The 15,571-nt window shown below is 42.3% G+C and overlaps 1 protein-coding gene across 1 annotated transcript in view; it reads left to right on the plus strand.

Moving 5' to 3' along the window:
- Nucleotides 1–6,735: 6,735 nt before the first annotated feature.
- Nucleotides 6,736–15,571, plus strand: part of med30 (mediator complex subunit 30) — a 28,416-nt gene continuing 19,580 nt past the window's right edge. The window contains exons 1-3 of the mRNA XM_071367053.1: nucleotides 6,736–6,895; nucleotides 9,652–9,873; nucleotides 11,214–11,372. Of these exons, the coding sequence (XP_071223154.1) occupies nucleotides 9,721–9,873; nucleotides 11,214–11,372 (312 nt within the window). The 5' untranslated portion in view covers nucleotides 6,736–6,895; nucleotides 9,652–9,720. The remainder of the gene's footprint in view (nucleotides 6,896–9,651; nucleotides 9,874–11,213; nucleotides 11,373–15,571) is intronic.

A 15,571-nucleotide genomic window follows, 5' to 3' on the forward strand; every position in this document is an offset into this window, starting at 1 on the left:
TGATTTTTGCTTTTACTTTTGAGACTTAAGTATATTTAAAACCAAATACTTTTTGACTTTTACTCAAGTTGTATTTTACTGGGTGACTTTTACTTTTACTTGAGTCATTTTCTTTTGAGGTATCTTGACTTTTACTCAAGTATGAAAATTGGGTACTTTTTCCACCACTGAAAATATTGTGGAATTCCTGCACCTTAATATAAACAGCACCCAAAATAGAATACAACTTTATTGTCCATGTGTTACAGCAAAAGACGTGCAGTGCAGGCCCCCTGGATGAGTACCGGCACCTATTTCAGCCCACTTCAAGCACTGCTTTTGGCTGATCTATCATGGATATTGGACCAGAGGGGTGTACTACAAAGCAGGATCAATGAGTTAGCCAGCTAATTTTTTTAATGTATTTATTTCACCTTTATTTAACCAGGTAGGCCAGTTGAGAACAAGTTCTCATTCACAACTGCGACCTGGCCAAGATAAAGCAAAGCAGTGCGACAAAAAGAGAGTTACACGTGGGATAAACAAAAGTACAGTCAATAAACACAATAGAAAAATGTATATACAGTGTGTGCAAATGGAGTAAGGAGATAAGGCAATAAATAGGCCATAGTAGCGAAGTATTGCCTAAATAGTAGCTAACTTGCCTAAATATTCTGAAATAACTTTTAGTTTTTAACAAATTCCATGCAATTCTTCTACTCATTTTGTCATGGGTCGGGATATTTTTATGCCGTTTTACAGCGTGAATTTCCTGCAACTCTACACATAGGGTGGAGAGAAATGTTTGCAGTTTTGAATATGATATCTGATTGAGAGTGACTAACAAAATCAATGTGGATCCCCCGGTCGGTAATTTGACCGTGATTACGACAAGTTTAGATAACTGGCTAGACTAACTTACCAATCTAAAAAATGTTTGCTGAAATTTGCCCAACCAAATTTCTAAATTGCACCTTGTGTATTATACTATTCTAACTTTCACACAGTAAGTTGAGACACCGACTGAGTTCCCCTCCATCCCTGGTCTAATTGACTCAACAAAAACACATATCTAAGTTTCTTAATGAACCACAAAATCAATAGTTATTTGGGATAGCTGGCTAACTCATTGATCCTGCATTGTAGTTTACCCATCTGTTGTGTGGTTAGTTTGTTTATCTCTGAAATCAGAGGTGGTCATTCTACACTCACAAGAAAGTGCCTCTGTGCAATCATTCTCAAAGAAGTTAAGATTGAAGAGATCAAGGATGGAGTGCCTTACCCGATTACAGGCTCGAAAAGTGTTGCACACACCATATATTATATTTATATACACCACCGGTCAAAAGTTTTAGAACACCCACTCATTCAAGGGTTTTTCTTTATTTTGACTATTTTCTACATTGTAAAATAATAGTGAAGACATCAAAACTATGAAATAACACATATGGAATCATGTAGTAACCAAAAAAGTGTTAAACAATTCAAAATATGTTATATTTGAGATTTTTCAAATAGCCACCCTTTGCATTGATGACAGCTTTGCACACTCATGGCATTCTCTCAACCAGCTTCATGAGGTAGTCACCTGGAATGCATTTCAATTAACAGGTGTGCCTTGTCAAAAGTTAATTTGTGGAATTTCTTTCCTTCTTAATGCGTTTGAGCCAATCAGTTGTGTTGTGACAAGGTAGAGGTGGTATACAGAAGATAGCCCTATTTGGTAAAAGACCAAGTCCATATTATGGCAAGAACAGCTCAAATAAGCAAAGAGAAACAACAGTCCATCATTACTTTAAGACATGAAGGTCAGTCAATATGGAAAAGTTCAAGAACTTTTAAAGTTTCTTCAAGTGCAGTCGCAAAAACCATCTAACGCTATGATGAAACTGGCTCTCATGAGGACCGCCACAGGAAAGAAAGACCCAGAGTTACCTCTGCTGCAGAGGATAAGTGCATTAGAGTTACCAGCCTCAGAAATTGCAGCCCAAATAAATTCTTCACAGAGTTCAAGTACCAGGGCTCCCGAGTGGCGCAGCGGTCTAAGGCACTGCATCTCAGTGCTAGAGGTGTCACTACAGACACCCTGGTTTGAATCCAGGCTGTATTACAACCGGCTGTGATTGGGAGTCCCATAGAGTGGCGCACAATTGGCCCAGCATCGTCCGGGTTTGGCCGGTGTAGGCCGTCATTGTAAATAAGAATTTGTTTTTAACTGACTTGCCTAGTTAAATAAAGGAAAAAATAAAACAGACACATGTCAACATCAACTGTTCAGAGGAGACTGTGTGAATCAGGTCTTCATGGTCGAATTGCTGCAAAGAAACCACTACTAAAGGACACCAAGAAGAAGAAGAGACTTGCTTGGGCCAAGAAAGAAACACGAGCAATAGACATAAGACTGGGGGAAATTTGTCCTTTGGTCTGGAGTCCAAATTGGAGAATTTTGGTTCCAACCCCCGTGTCATTATGAGACGCGGTGTTGGTGAACGGACGATCTCTGCATGTGTATTTCCCACCGTAAAGCATGGAGGAGGAGGTGTTATAGTGTGGTGGTGCTTTGCTGGTGACACTGTCTGTGATTTATTTAGAATTCAAGGCACACTTAACCAGCATGGCTACCACAGCATTCTGCAGCGATACGCCATCCCATCTGGTTTGTGCTTAGTGGGAATATCTTTGGTTTTTCAACAGGACAATGACCTAAAACACACCTCCAGGCTGTGTAAGGGCTATTTTACCAAGAAGGAGAGTGATGGAGTGCTGCATCAGATGACCTGGCCTCCACAATCCCCCGACCTCAATCAAATTGAGATGGTTTGGGATGAGTTGGACCGCAGAGTGAACGAAAAGCAGCCAACAGGTGCTCAGCATATGTGGGAACTCCTTCAAGACTGTTGGAAAAGCATTCCAGGTGAAGCTGGTTGAGAGAATGCTGAGAGTGTGCAAGGCTGTCATCGAGGCAAAGGGTTGCTATTTGAAGAATCTCAAATATAAAATATATTTTGACTTGTTCAAAAACTTTTGACCGGTAGTGTATATATTTTTCTCTTATTGTAAGTACACATTTTTAAATGTAATTTGACTGTTTAATGGTTTAGGTTTCTATATCGTTGTATTTTAAAATACTGATGTGAATAAAATCACTTGTCAACAGTCATGTTTTCCTTTTTCTTTCTGCCATAGCTCCTCACAAGGATAAGGGTTGCTCGGCAACAGGCGCACAATGGATCCATTGTCTCATTGCACACACTGATCCCTTTTAATAACAGTTTCCCTGTCCCCTCACTGACCTTCAGCCAGTCTGGTGCAGCTGTGGGCCGTCAATGCAATATATCTGCCATCTTGGGTCTCAAGGGTCCCTTAGTGTTACTGACCCAGTAGCATTTACACCTCTCTGGTTTGGACTCATCCTTCCTTAAAGGACACTTCAATCAGACAACCTTGTGCCCCCATGGTCATGGACTGTCGAAAATCGGACCCTGACGTTAATTTGTCAAATGTAGCCAGAGGGAAGATTCAGTGTCAGTGTACTGACAGTTATAAGGGGGTATTTGAAACTTGTAAAGAAGTAAATGAAGGAAGGGAAAGTAATGAAATGTCCATTTTGTTTTGCAGTTCTTTGTTGTTGTTTTTTAAGGTTATTAGTTATTTTATGAAATTATGATTTCACAGCTAACTTGTTTTGTAGTAGCATACCATTTCAGCTTGGCTGAAAGCTCTCTAGAACGTGTGTAGATAAACATTTAACCTACGGCTTTTCACTCTGTGGGCTGTGTGAGCATGACTCTGCAGATTAGTGCTGTGTGTGTGTGTGTGTGTGTGTGTGTGTGTGTGTGTGTGTGTGTGTGTGTGTGTGTGTGTGTGTGTGTGTGTGTGTGTGTGTGTGTGTGTGTGTGTGTGTGTGTGTGTGTGTGTGTGTGTGTGTGTGTGTGTGTTTAACATCTGATTGATGGATTGTGTTTCCCTGAATCCAGCTTATCCCAGGCAGCATCCCAGCTCCTGTGCACCCCGTCCTATTTGCACCCTGCTTTAGTCTGCTCTACATTACTCTCATAAACACAGACACACACACACACACACACACACACACACACACACACACACACACACACACACACACACACACACACACACACACACACACACACACACACACACACACACACACACACACACACACACACACTCACTTTGCACCCCACTCTACTCAGCTCACACACATACACACACACACACAAACACATACACACAGAGAAAGCTAAGCCCTTTATCCCACGGCTGCTGCTCTGGCTGTAATTTGCACAGGAATGCACACGAGGCAGAGGGGCAGAGAACCATGCGGTTAGACGTCCTCCTGTATTAAAAAAACACACTCCGTCCGTATCTCTCTCTGTCTATACCTTGGTCCATTCTATCCTTCAATCCTCTTCAACGTGAGACACTGTCCTGATTGAAGTGGGAGCTGTGAGATGAGGAATGGACTTTGTATGGTACTCTCGGAGCTGGCTCCTGAACCCAACCCTGGAGGAACAAGATCTGTGTTTTTAATTAAAACACGCAACGGCTGAGTACGGTAGATAATCCAACCTAGCGTGATATCCCTCAGCAGTCATTATACGGTTTACATTTCCTCTCCCCTCGCTGGGAGTTTTCCCTTCCAACACTCTGGGGCCTTCAATCAGTCCATTGTGGAGGCTCTCTGCTGGTTTGGTGAAGGTGATACTGCCCAATAGTGTACTGTACACCCTGGCATCACACCAAGGTCATCAATGTCAGCCATCTTAAATTTAAGCAGCTTCTAAGTGGTTAGAATATGTATTTCATAGAGCAAGTCTCTCATCTTAAATACAGTAGCCTATTTATTCAATGCTTGTATAATTAATGGTAATTAAGACCGTATTTGAGAAGACATCTTTCAACTATGTTCTTGAGCTCTATCTGTGCTTGAGGGTGTTAAGGTACGGTCATTGGACACATATCAATAATCTGATACAGTATCCTTACTTAATGAATACTATAATTTGTCTTAATCTTTATGGACTTTGTGTAAGGAACGGCGCTGGTAGACGAGAAGCAAGTACAGGGAGTGAACATTTAATTAGCAACGGTAATGGAAGAGGACAGGACAGCATCTGGACATGAACACATAACAACATTAATGCTGACACATGGAACAAATGGGGGAGCAGACAGAAATAGGGAAGGCAAGGCGTCCAGGTGAGTCCAGTGAGCTAGGAGATGATATAGGAGCCATAAACACTACAGACACAACAGAACCAGAATGATGTCTATTTGCACATGGTATGCCATGTGCAAATGCCTCAAATTAGAGCAGGCCTCAGTTATTCGGTATTCATATGTGGGAAACAGATCCTGATGTACTAGGTTATAATTTAACAAGCTGAGATGAGCCTGATGATCATGGAAACCCTAATTTCCAAATTGGAATGCCTCAATTGGTCTTGCGTATGCATACTGGAAGAGCAGCATATGAACTCATTCATCGTGGTGAACTAAACAGCACTCTTTTTTGCAATTAAGAAGTTGCGGGCAGCCAAGTGAACTGACATGGCGTTTCTGTGTCAGCAGCTTACACAGAGGGCTTTGGAGAGATGAAAAAAATACCTGTCACAAGGTTTACTATTACCCAACTCAGCCTCCCAGACTAGATAAATTGAAATTTAAATCCGTACTGTAGCCGTATAACCCCAAATTTGAATGAATAATGGAAATAAAGTAATAGGCATTCTATTCTAGCTTCAGCTTCACTCAAGCCTGAAGGCACAAGAAGCCTTTCATTTTTTCAATAAAACCATCTCTTATTCCCCTTGTCACTCAGAACAGCAATTTAGCACGGCAGGGCGCACAGGATGAGTAAGTATCTATTTCAGGCGCCTCTTGTATTTGATACTTTAATTCAAATTAAGATAGCTCACAAAGCAGTCTGTGCCGAGTAATGAATGTTAAAAGGATAGGAAACCGATCAAAAGGTGGTCCTCTCTTTTCAGAGCATTATAGTTGTTGTCCAGTCTATCATTAATGCAGCCTTAGGGGCTCACACAAGTTTGAATGTCGTTTTTTTTTATCCAAAGAGGGAGATTATGATGACACATGACACATTAGGGATGATCCAGCAAAATGTTATACAAATACAGTAAGCCACTGTACCAAAAAGTATAAATAGACCAGAGGGTCCAAAGATAAATATTTCTTGGTACTTTTGATCGCAGAATGTCCACCAGGTGTCGCTTTCACACAGGTGAACTTGCAGTGGAGCTCGGCTCTACCGTAACATCATGAGTGGGGTATTATTCAGACGAGTAACACCTATGTTTTAGAGTTGGTGTTGTATTCATAGTCATTAATATATTTCAGTACAACCAATGGTAGCAACAATAATCCACATTTTTAAAGCTGGAATCCTTAATTGAAACAATTACAAAGTGGTCACCTTGCCTGTTTTTTGATAGAAAGCTGAGGGATGTGCCTTTGTTAAATGGAACCACTCTAAAATTTAAAGCAAAAGCTATATATGCAAGGACTGACCATCCATGATATCAACATTTTAGTTTATGTCATGTTTACAGGATATGCAGTGTTTGTTACATGTACTTTGGTTACAAACATTGGAGTTAAACAAGCTTATAATTTGGGTTATGATGGGGTACGTCAGTTAAACTAAGACCATGAGGCATTTATAAGTTATATTCTTCAAGAACCAATGTTTAAGTCATGTAGCTAGCGAGCAACTAAGGAGTCTAGCTTTATTGAAACGCTCATACTTCATGCTTTACGGTTGAGATAATAATCGGTGTATGGTCTCGCGATGTTTGACGGTTAAGCGCTCCTGCAGAAAAAGGATTTGACACACATGTCAACAAATAAGATAAATTAATACTAGCTAGCAACACAGGTAAGTTTAGGTCTTGCGTGTTTAGTCATTTGGACAATATGAATAGCGCCAAGGTTAACTTTTTGTTTTGTATAGCAAGAGGACAAATGCATACTAAAACAGTTTGAAAGAAAACTATCGTCTCGTTTGCTAACACAGCTAACGTTAGCTAGCTAATTTTAATTTTGTTGTATTTTTATTTCACCTTTATTTAATCAGGTAGGCCAGTTGAGAACCATTTCTCATTTACATCTGCGACCTGGCCAAGATAAAGCAAAGCAGTGCGACAAAATCAAACAACACAGAGTTACACATAAACACACACACGTACAGTCAATAACACAATAGAAAAAAATCTATGTACAGTGTGTGCAAATGTAGGGAGGTAGGCAATAAATAGGCCATAGAGGCGAAATAATTACAATTTAGCATTAACAATGTTAGCTAGCTAACTTACTGTAGTAGCAAGCAACGTTGGCTAGCCATCTAGCTAAATAACCCGTTATTACGTTAAATGTGGCATAATCAGTTGGGGTGCAACGTTGCCGATATAATGCATAAAGCTCACATGTGGCTATTACTGTACTGGCAGGTTATACTGATGTAAGTGTCCGGTGCCTTCCAGTACTGTACAGTTCGTGTTATGCTGGTTTGTTACCCGTGCATTATTGCGTAATTAAATTTGGCCTATGCCGTTTTGGTACTCATGCATTGTATCATAATTCATTTTGGTTTATGATGAAAAAAAATTGACAGGGTATAATACGTTCTGAAACAAGGTTTAAAGGTGACCTTTTATTATTTTCTTTACAATAAAATGTATCTTTTTGATGTAATTGGCATGTTATAGAAGGGTCCAGACCCATTTTCTTGTGATTTCAGTTGTCTTCGCGAAACTTAACCCCAAACAGCAAATCACTTCCTCATCCTCCTTGTGTGTAGTATGACCCCCACCCCCCACAAAAAAAGATGTCCTTTTAGAAACGGCAAAGCTGTCAGTATAGTGATAGGGGAAACGTCTTGATTCGCACAAAGGGAATATAACGTCGGGGATAAAGTTTGGAATGACAACATTGCATGTGTACAACATCTAAAGACCTGCATCACTATACTGAGAGCCTTGCGTTTTTGGAGTTGCTGTTAATTTTTTTCAGGGCCCCCATACTACACAATGAGGATGAGGAAGTGATTTACTGTTTGGGGTAAGTTTCTCAAAAGCAAGTGAAATCACTAAAATGGTGTCGGGACCCTTCTATGACATGCCATTTACATCAAAAATAGAGATTTAAGTTCATTCAACTTCAGTTGCACCTTGATAGTTATTATTAATCTAATACTCATGATTTACAGTTCACTAGAGCCTTAGCTTGTAGACTATTAGGCCATGGACTTATGGTCACTAGTAAAAAAAATTAGGAATGTAATGGGCCTCTTCCACCCCTAGCCAAGTCTGCATGGGGTAAGGACGAGGTAGAGGAGGCTGATCCCTACTCTGGTAGTGGAAACTACTGGCCCTTTGCTATTTTCCTCATGTGCGAAGACGCGGTCGCCGTGCATGGAGTAGTTCCTGTATCGCAGACTACCTCCAGCACCATGGGGAGTAACAAAGACAAGGAGCAGACAGCAACTGTGGCCTCCCCCAGAGCGATAACCTTGTTAGCGTTGAAGATACTGTCTCAAAGCCTGAAGGCTGCGAGGCTTTCGCAGACACAAAGCCAAAGGTCTCAGCCTGGAAGAGGTTTCGCAGCTATCTGAGAAAGAAGATGAGATCCTCCTCAGAGCCCATATTGTGTGTGTGTATGCACACACAGGCTCCCGAGTGGCGCAGCGGTCTAAGGCACTGCATCTCAGTGCTAGAGGCGTATCTGGGCTGTATCACAACCAGCTGTGATCGGGAGTCCCGTAGGGCGGAGCACAATTGAGCCAGCGTCGTCCGGGTTAGTGGAGGGTTTGGCCGGGGTAGGCCGTCATTGTAAAATTAGAATTTGTTCTTAACTGACTTGCCTAGTTAAATAAAGGTTAAATAAAAATAAATATATATAGCCACTTTAATTTTGTAAAAATAAATGAATGTTCCATGAGGACATTTGTCTGGCAACAATTTATTTAACCCTTATTTTACCAGGTAAGTTGACTAAGAACACATTCTCATTTACAGCATTGACCTGGGCAATAGTTACAGGGAGAGGAGGGGGAATGAATGAGCCAATTGGAAGCCGGGGATGATTAGGTGGCCATGATGGCATAAGGACCAGATTGGGAATTTAGCCAGGACACCGGGCTTAACACCCCTACTCTTACGATAATTGCCATGGGCTCTTTAGTGACCACAGAGAGTCAGGACACCTGTTTAACTTCCCATTCGAAAGACAACAGCACCCTACACAGGGCAATGTCCCCAATCACTGCCCTGGGGCATTGGGATATTTTTTTAGACCAAAGGAAAGAGTGCCTCCTACTGATTTTCCAACACCACTTCCAGCAGCGTCTGGTCTCCCATCCAGGACCAAACCTACTTAGCCTCAGAGGAAAGCCAGCAGAGGGATGCAGGGTGGTATGCTGCTGGCCAATACAGGCATTCACATTTCCCTATGGGAAAATAAAGTATTAATTCATTCATTAAACCATCAACACATATTATTGTGAATGTAACATCAAGAAATGAACCAGTCTGTTTCTCTTTCCCTGTCTCCCCTGCTTTCTCTCCCTTTCTCTTCCTCCATCTTCCTCTATCCCCAACCCTTCCCTTTTCCATCCTTCCAATATCATACAACCAGGCATGCCAAGGTGTGCCAGTGTAGAATAGGCTGACCCCTCGCTGCACCTATAGGTTCTCTGCTGTCTCCATGACCACCCCTCCCATAGTGGCGTTCGCCGGGCAGCAGGCTCAGGCTGCCCGCGATGTCAACACGGCGTCGCTTTGTCGCATCGGCCAGGAGACGGTGCAGGATATCGTCTTACGCACCATGGAGATCTTCCAGCTGTTGAGGAACATGCAGGTAAGTGTTTCTTGTGACTTTTTTTGTGTTGGGTATGAAGGCCGAACAAAGTTCGAAGTCTTGCCTTTTATTATGGATGGTGCTCGTCTGTCAACCACCTTTAATACACGCAAAGCATTGTTTGCATGTGCTCCTCTTCTCACACGATTCAGCCTTATTTGACCCCAGACCGACAGCGTTACATAAACTGACAGCACCACATTGATTCATTGTCATCCATTTCCTCACAGTTATATCTAATAACAGTAACACAATATGACATGCATTGTCCCTCTGTTTTGTGGTGAGAATGGATGGATATGGGCCTGAGAGCAGAAAGCTGGGCCAACTAAGACTGCTTTTATTCTTGCCCAAGGAAGGCATGTCCCATGGTGCAATCCTGTCTCACGCTTGTTTTTAAACAAGGAGGATGATATAATTGGTTGTGAAAAGGCCTTTATTTGATCATTAGATAGTCACCATCTGTTTATACCTCTTCTGGACCTTCTGTTGACACGTTGGAAAGATCAGACTGTGCCCTTAAGATGGGTTCAGGAGAAGTTGTGTGTGCCAAATGGTACCCTATTCCCTATGTAGTTCACCACTTTTGACCAGGACCCATACTAGGACTCTGGTCAAAAGTAGTGCACTATATAGGGAATAGGGTGCCATTTGGGACACAGTCAGACATTGTCTTTCTCGGTCTGTCTGTGTCTCAGACAAGATCCTTCTGCAGCTCATTAAAACAACAACAGCGAAAGACAAAAGAAGAAGACCGTAGAGCAAGCCGTGCTGCCTCGCCGCAGAATGTACAAACAGCACTGTTGTGACTTGTTTCACAGATCACAGACTCTGTGTGGGGAAAGAAAGATCACTCTGTTTACAGAGTGGTAGGCATGTATACAGGTATACACCCTACCTACCCTCATGCAGGGAATAGTTTCAGGCTGTACAGGATGTTTACTATCAGTTAAAAGTGCCTAAAGCTAGTTAGCGTAAAGCTCAGGTGAAACAGTCCGGAGCTGTTCTAAGTCATACACATATCATGTAGTTATATGTAAACTTCTCCTCTCAATGGAATGCCATGTAACAGCACATTTAAATAAATACATGTAAAACCGTTTTCTTTTGTCTACATTGCAATAATTCAGTCGTTATTTTACAAACCTTCTACACTTCAGTTACCACCATAAACATTTGAGAAATTACACGCTGGTTATTAGTAGTCAAGGAGTAACTGGTCAAGGAGGTACAAGTCGAGTTAACAGGAGGCCCTGAAATGACCCATAGCTATTAGTACAATGTTATTACATTACTAGGAAAGAAGTGTGTTACATACTCTTCTATGTCATCTCCCCCAGCTGCCAAATGGAGTGACGTACCACCCCAGCACCCACCAGGACAGGCTAGGCAAACTGCAGGAGCACCTGCGTATGCTCTCTGTACTCTTCCGCAAGCTGCGCCTCGTCTACGACAAATGCAACGAAAACTGCACCGGTCTGGACACCGTACCCCCAGAGGTGAGTGGCCACTGTGCCAGGACCACTCTGTGTATCACAATCAATATATAACCAGTTTGAACCGGACATAGTGTACTTTGCCACCGTTGACGCCATTTTGGCTCGGTGTACAAACCTACACAAACCACTAATGCAGATTTATGGACATTTCGGTTCTTGCCAGAGAGATTGGATTACAGTTTCCTCATACAAAATGTCTGAATGTAGTGAGGGGATCCACCGTGGCTGTGAAGAAAGTTCAGAGGAACCCCTGGTGCCTGCGGGATTCTTATCTCTCCCACTCTTATCAGGTCTACCTCGGGACACCCTATTTCCTATATAGTGCTCTACTTTTGTGCAGGCAAGTAGTGCACTCTACAGGGAATATGTTTCCATTTGAGACGCAACCCTCGGCTCAGCTCCACATTCAATTCAATGGCCGCTTTGTGTTTGTCCTGAGGGCCTCCTTAGTGGCTGTTATGGACACCCACCTCGAAATACCCACCACTTTATTTTACTGAGCTACTCGGTTGGCTACTGTTTTAGACCTCATGCTGGGCGATTCCACTCTTTTATTGGTGGTTTCATTGTTGCAGTCTTTTCTCCTATTGATTTGGAGACAATTGGTTGTAAACCAGTGTTTTAGAACTGACACTGCATGCACACGTTTAATTAGGCTTTCAAACATACAGTACCAGTCAAAAGTTTGGACACACCTATTTGAGGGTTTTTATTTATTATTTCCTACATTGTAGACTAATAGTGAAGACATCAAAACTGAAATAACACATGGAATCGTGTAGTAACCAAAAAAGTCTTAAACAAGTCTAAATATATTTTAAATTTAGATTCTTCAAAGTAGCCACTCTTTGGAATTCTCTCAATCAGCTTCATGAGGAATGCTTTTCCAACAGTCTTGAAGGAGTTCCCACATATGCTGAGCACTTGTTGGCTGCTTTTCGTTCACTCTGCGGTCCAACTCATCCCAAACCATCTCAATTGGGTTGAGGTCAGGTGATTGTGGAGGCCAGGTCATCTGATGCAGTGATGCTCCATCACTCTCCTTCTTGGTCAAATAGCCCTTACACAGCCTGGAGGTGTGTTGCGTCATTGTGTTGTTGAAAAACAAATGATAGTCCCACTAAGCGCAAACCAGATGGGATGGCGTATCGCTGCAGAATGCTGTGGTAGCCATGCTGGTTAAGTGTGCCTTGAATTCTAAATAAATCACTGACAGTGTAACCAGCAAAGCACCCCCACACCATCCCATCTCCTCTTCCATGCTTCACGTGGGAACCAGACATGCGGAACAGCCTGATCACCGACAATGATGAGACAGCCTATAGGGAGGAGGTCAGAGACCTGGCCGTGTGGTGCCAGGATAATAACCTCTCCCTCAACGTGATCAAGACAAAGGAGATGATTGTGAACTACAGGAAAAGGAGGACCGAGCACGCCCCCATTCTCATCGACGGGGCTGTAGTGGAGCAGGTTGAGAGCTTAAAGTTCCATCACCAACAAACTATCATGGTCCAAACACACCAAGATAGTTGTGAAGAGGGCATGACACAGCCTGATCCCTCTCAGGAGACTGAAAAGATTTGGTATGGGTCCTCAGATCCTCAAAAAGTTCCACAGCTGCACCATCGAGAGCATCCTAACTGGTTGAATCACTGCCTGGTATGGCAACTGCTCGGCCTTCGACCGCAAGGCACTACAGAGTGTGTACGGCCCAGTACATCACTGGGGCCAAGCTTCCTGCCATCCAGGACCTCTATACCAGGTGGTGTCAGAGGAAGGCCCAAAAAATTGTCAAAGACTCCAGCCACCCTAGTCATAGACTGTTCTCTCTGCTACAGCACGGTACCGGAGCGCCAAGTCTAGGTCCAAAAGGCTTCTTAACAGCTTCTACCCCCAAGCCATAAGACTCCTGAACAGCTAATCAAATGGCTACCCAGACTATTTGCATTGTCCCCCCAACCTCTTTTACACTGCTGCTACTCTATCTTTACCCCTACCTAACCTGTGCCCACATACATTGACTCTGTACCGGTACCCCTGGTACTAGCCTCGTTAGTGTTATTTTACTGCTGCTCTCTAATTATTTGTTATTTAAAAAAAAAATTAACACTTATTTTTTCTTAACTGCATTGTTGGTTAAGGGCTTGTAAGTAAGCATTCACTGTAACATCTACACCTGTTGTATTCGGCGCATGTGACAAATACAATTTCATTTGATTTGAAAAGGAAAGCAATTCCACAAATTAACTTTTAACAAGGCACCCTGTTAATTGAAATGCATTCCAGGTGACTACCTCATCAAGCTGGTTGAGAGATTGCCAAGAGTGTGCAAAGCTGTCATCAAGGCAAAGGGTGGCTACTTTGAAGAATCTCAAATGTTAAATATATTTTGATTTGTTTAACACTTTATTGGTTACTACATGATTCCATATGTGTCATTTCATAGTTTTGATGTCTTCACTATTATTCTACAATGTAGAAAATAGTAAAAATAAAGAAAAACCCTTGAATGAGTAGGTGTGTCCAAACTTTTGACTGGTACTGTATACAGTACATTATATTTGTTTTATGTATGGGCCATGGTGACGGAATTACGCTGAGACTCAGATTTTTCACTAAAATGTATACCAAACAAAAACCATAGATTTCAAAGTTTAACAAACCGTGCAACTCTATGCACAATGACTATTTTTAACAATTAATACTGAACATTTTACAAACACACATTTACAGGAAGAACTGTGCAGATACAATTTTTTTTAACAGAATGAAACTGAGGGAGATTTTACTGTAATTCTGTTACCAAACTTTGCATCTTCACAGTTTTTTCAGTAAATGTACTGTGTATTCGTTGTGCATAGAGAGCTATAGTTTTTTAAACTTTGAAATGAATGTTTTTTGTTTGGCATTGAAAGTCTCAGTATAATTCAGTTACTGTAGAATTGCCCATATGGCATACTGGCTTGCTGTATTTCTCTCTCGGGGGGGAAAAGTTACACTTTTATTTGTAATTCTGGTCATATGTAAACCTCACTGTCCATTACACTCCACAGTTGTACCACTTCATTTAAAATGTTTACCTATCCCCCCAGAGGCTGTGCAAACTACTTACTGTGCTGATCAACCAATACTTCACTGCAACATGTTGTCTGGAGGGAGTTGATTTTGGCCTGCTGAACGCCGCCATTTATCATCCCCTGAAACTCAAGTGGCTGACAAGCGTGCCGGCCGCAGTCCTGACAATCATGCTATTGGCTGGCCGCTGACCGGGCTTTCCCCAAACAGGAAGTGGAATCAATGACTAAGCCAGCGTGACCTCATCGCGTTCCTATTTACCAGCAGGCCTGGTAATGGACAACTGGGGAAGGCTTCCCACATAAGCGATTTTCTGTTTTTTCCCAGAGACTGGGGTTATGACTCACACCCACAGTCACGGAGACACACACAAACACACACTCTTTCTCTCTCGCCCTCTCTTTCTACCCCGCACATTTTCCCCCCTTCCGACTGCCAATAACAGCTCTTACCTTTAAATTTAATATGCGTTTGGCTCATAGCTGGAATTATAGAAGTAGAAAAAGTTTTTCCGCCCCTAACAATCACAGTTGGCCTAATATAATATCCAGCACGTCTTCTGTCTTCTCTCCAATACAAGTCAGACAGCTTAGGGTTTGGCATCGGTCTCTCTGACTGACGAGAGAAAACTGCCAGAGCTGTCTCTTGTTTTTCTCATGTGATTCTCTCTCTGTCTGTCTTCTGGCCAGGCCCTATCCAGCCCTGCAGTAATGCTTTGGTCACAGCCTGCTTTAATCCTTGTCCACACTGGCCTCTGCCAGTTGCTAAACCTCAGGTCATTGCCTGCAATGAAATGTGATCAACTACTAGGTTATTTAGAATGTTGAATAGCACTCAGCCTCAGATTTGTGTTGGACTTCACTGTGTTTTCACGCCTGCTAAGGCTTTTGGTTGGCTCTTGTACCTAATCGTTATGCAGTTATTTATTTACGAGTTATGAGAAGGATGCTGTGGCCGTTAATGTTGTTTCTTTTCTCAAATCATTACCTCGTTCCTACCTAACCGTTTAAGCAATCTCACCTCACGCAGCCATGTATGATAATAGGAACCCAGTAGAGACGACAGTGTTAACGCTAGTATAATGGTACCATTTAAGATAAGCCCGTTGGTCTGGATGCAGTGCA

Source organism: Salvelinus alpinus, chromosome 26 (genome assembly GCF_045679555.1).
Source record: "Salvelinus alpinus chromosome 26, SLU_Salpinus.1, whole genome shotgun sequence".
In the NCBI taxonomy this organism is placed as follows: domain Eukaryota; kingdom Metazoa; phylum Chordata; class Actinopteri; order Salmoniformes; family Salmonidae; genus Salvelinus; species Salvelinus alpinus.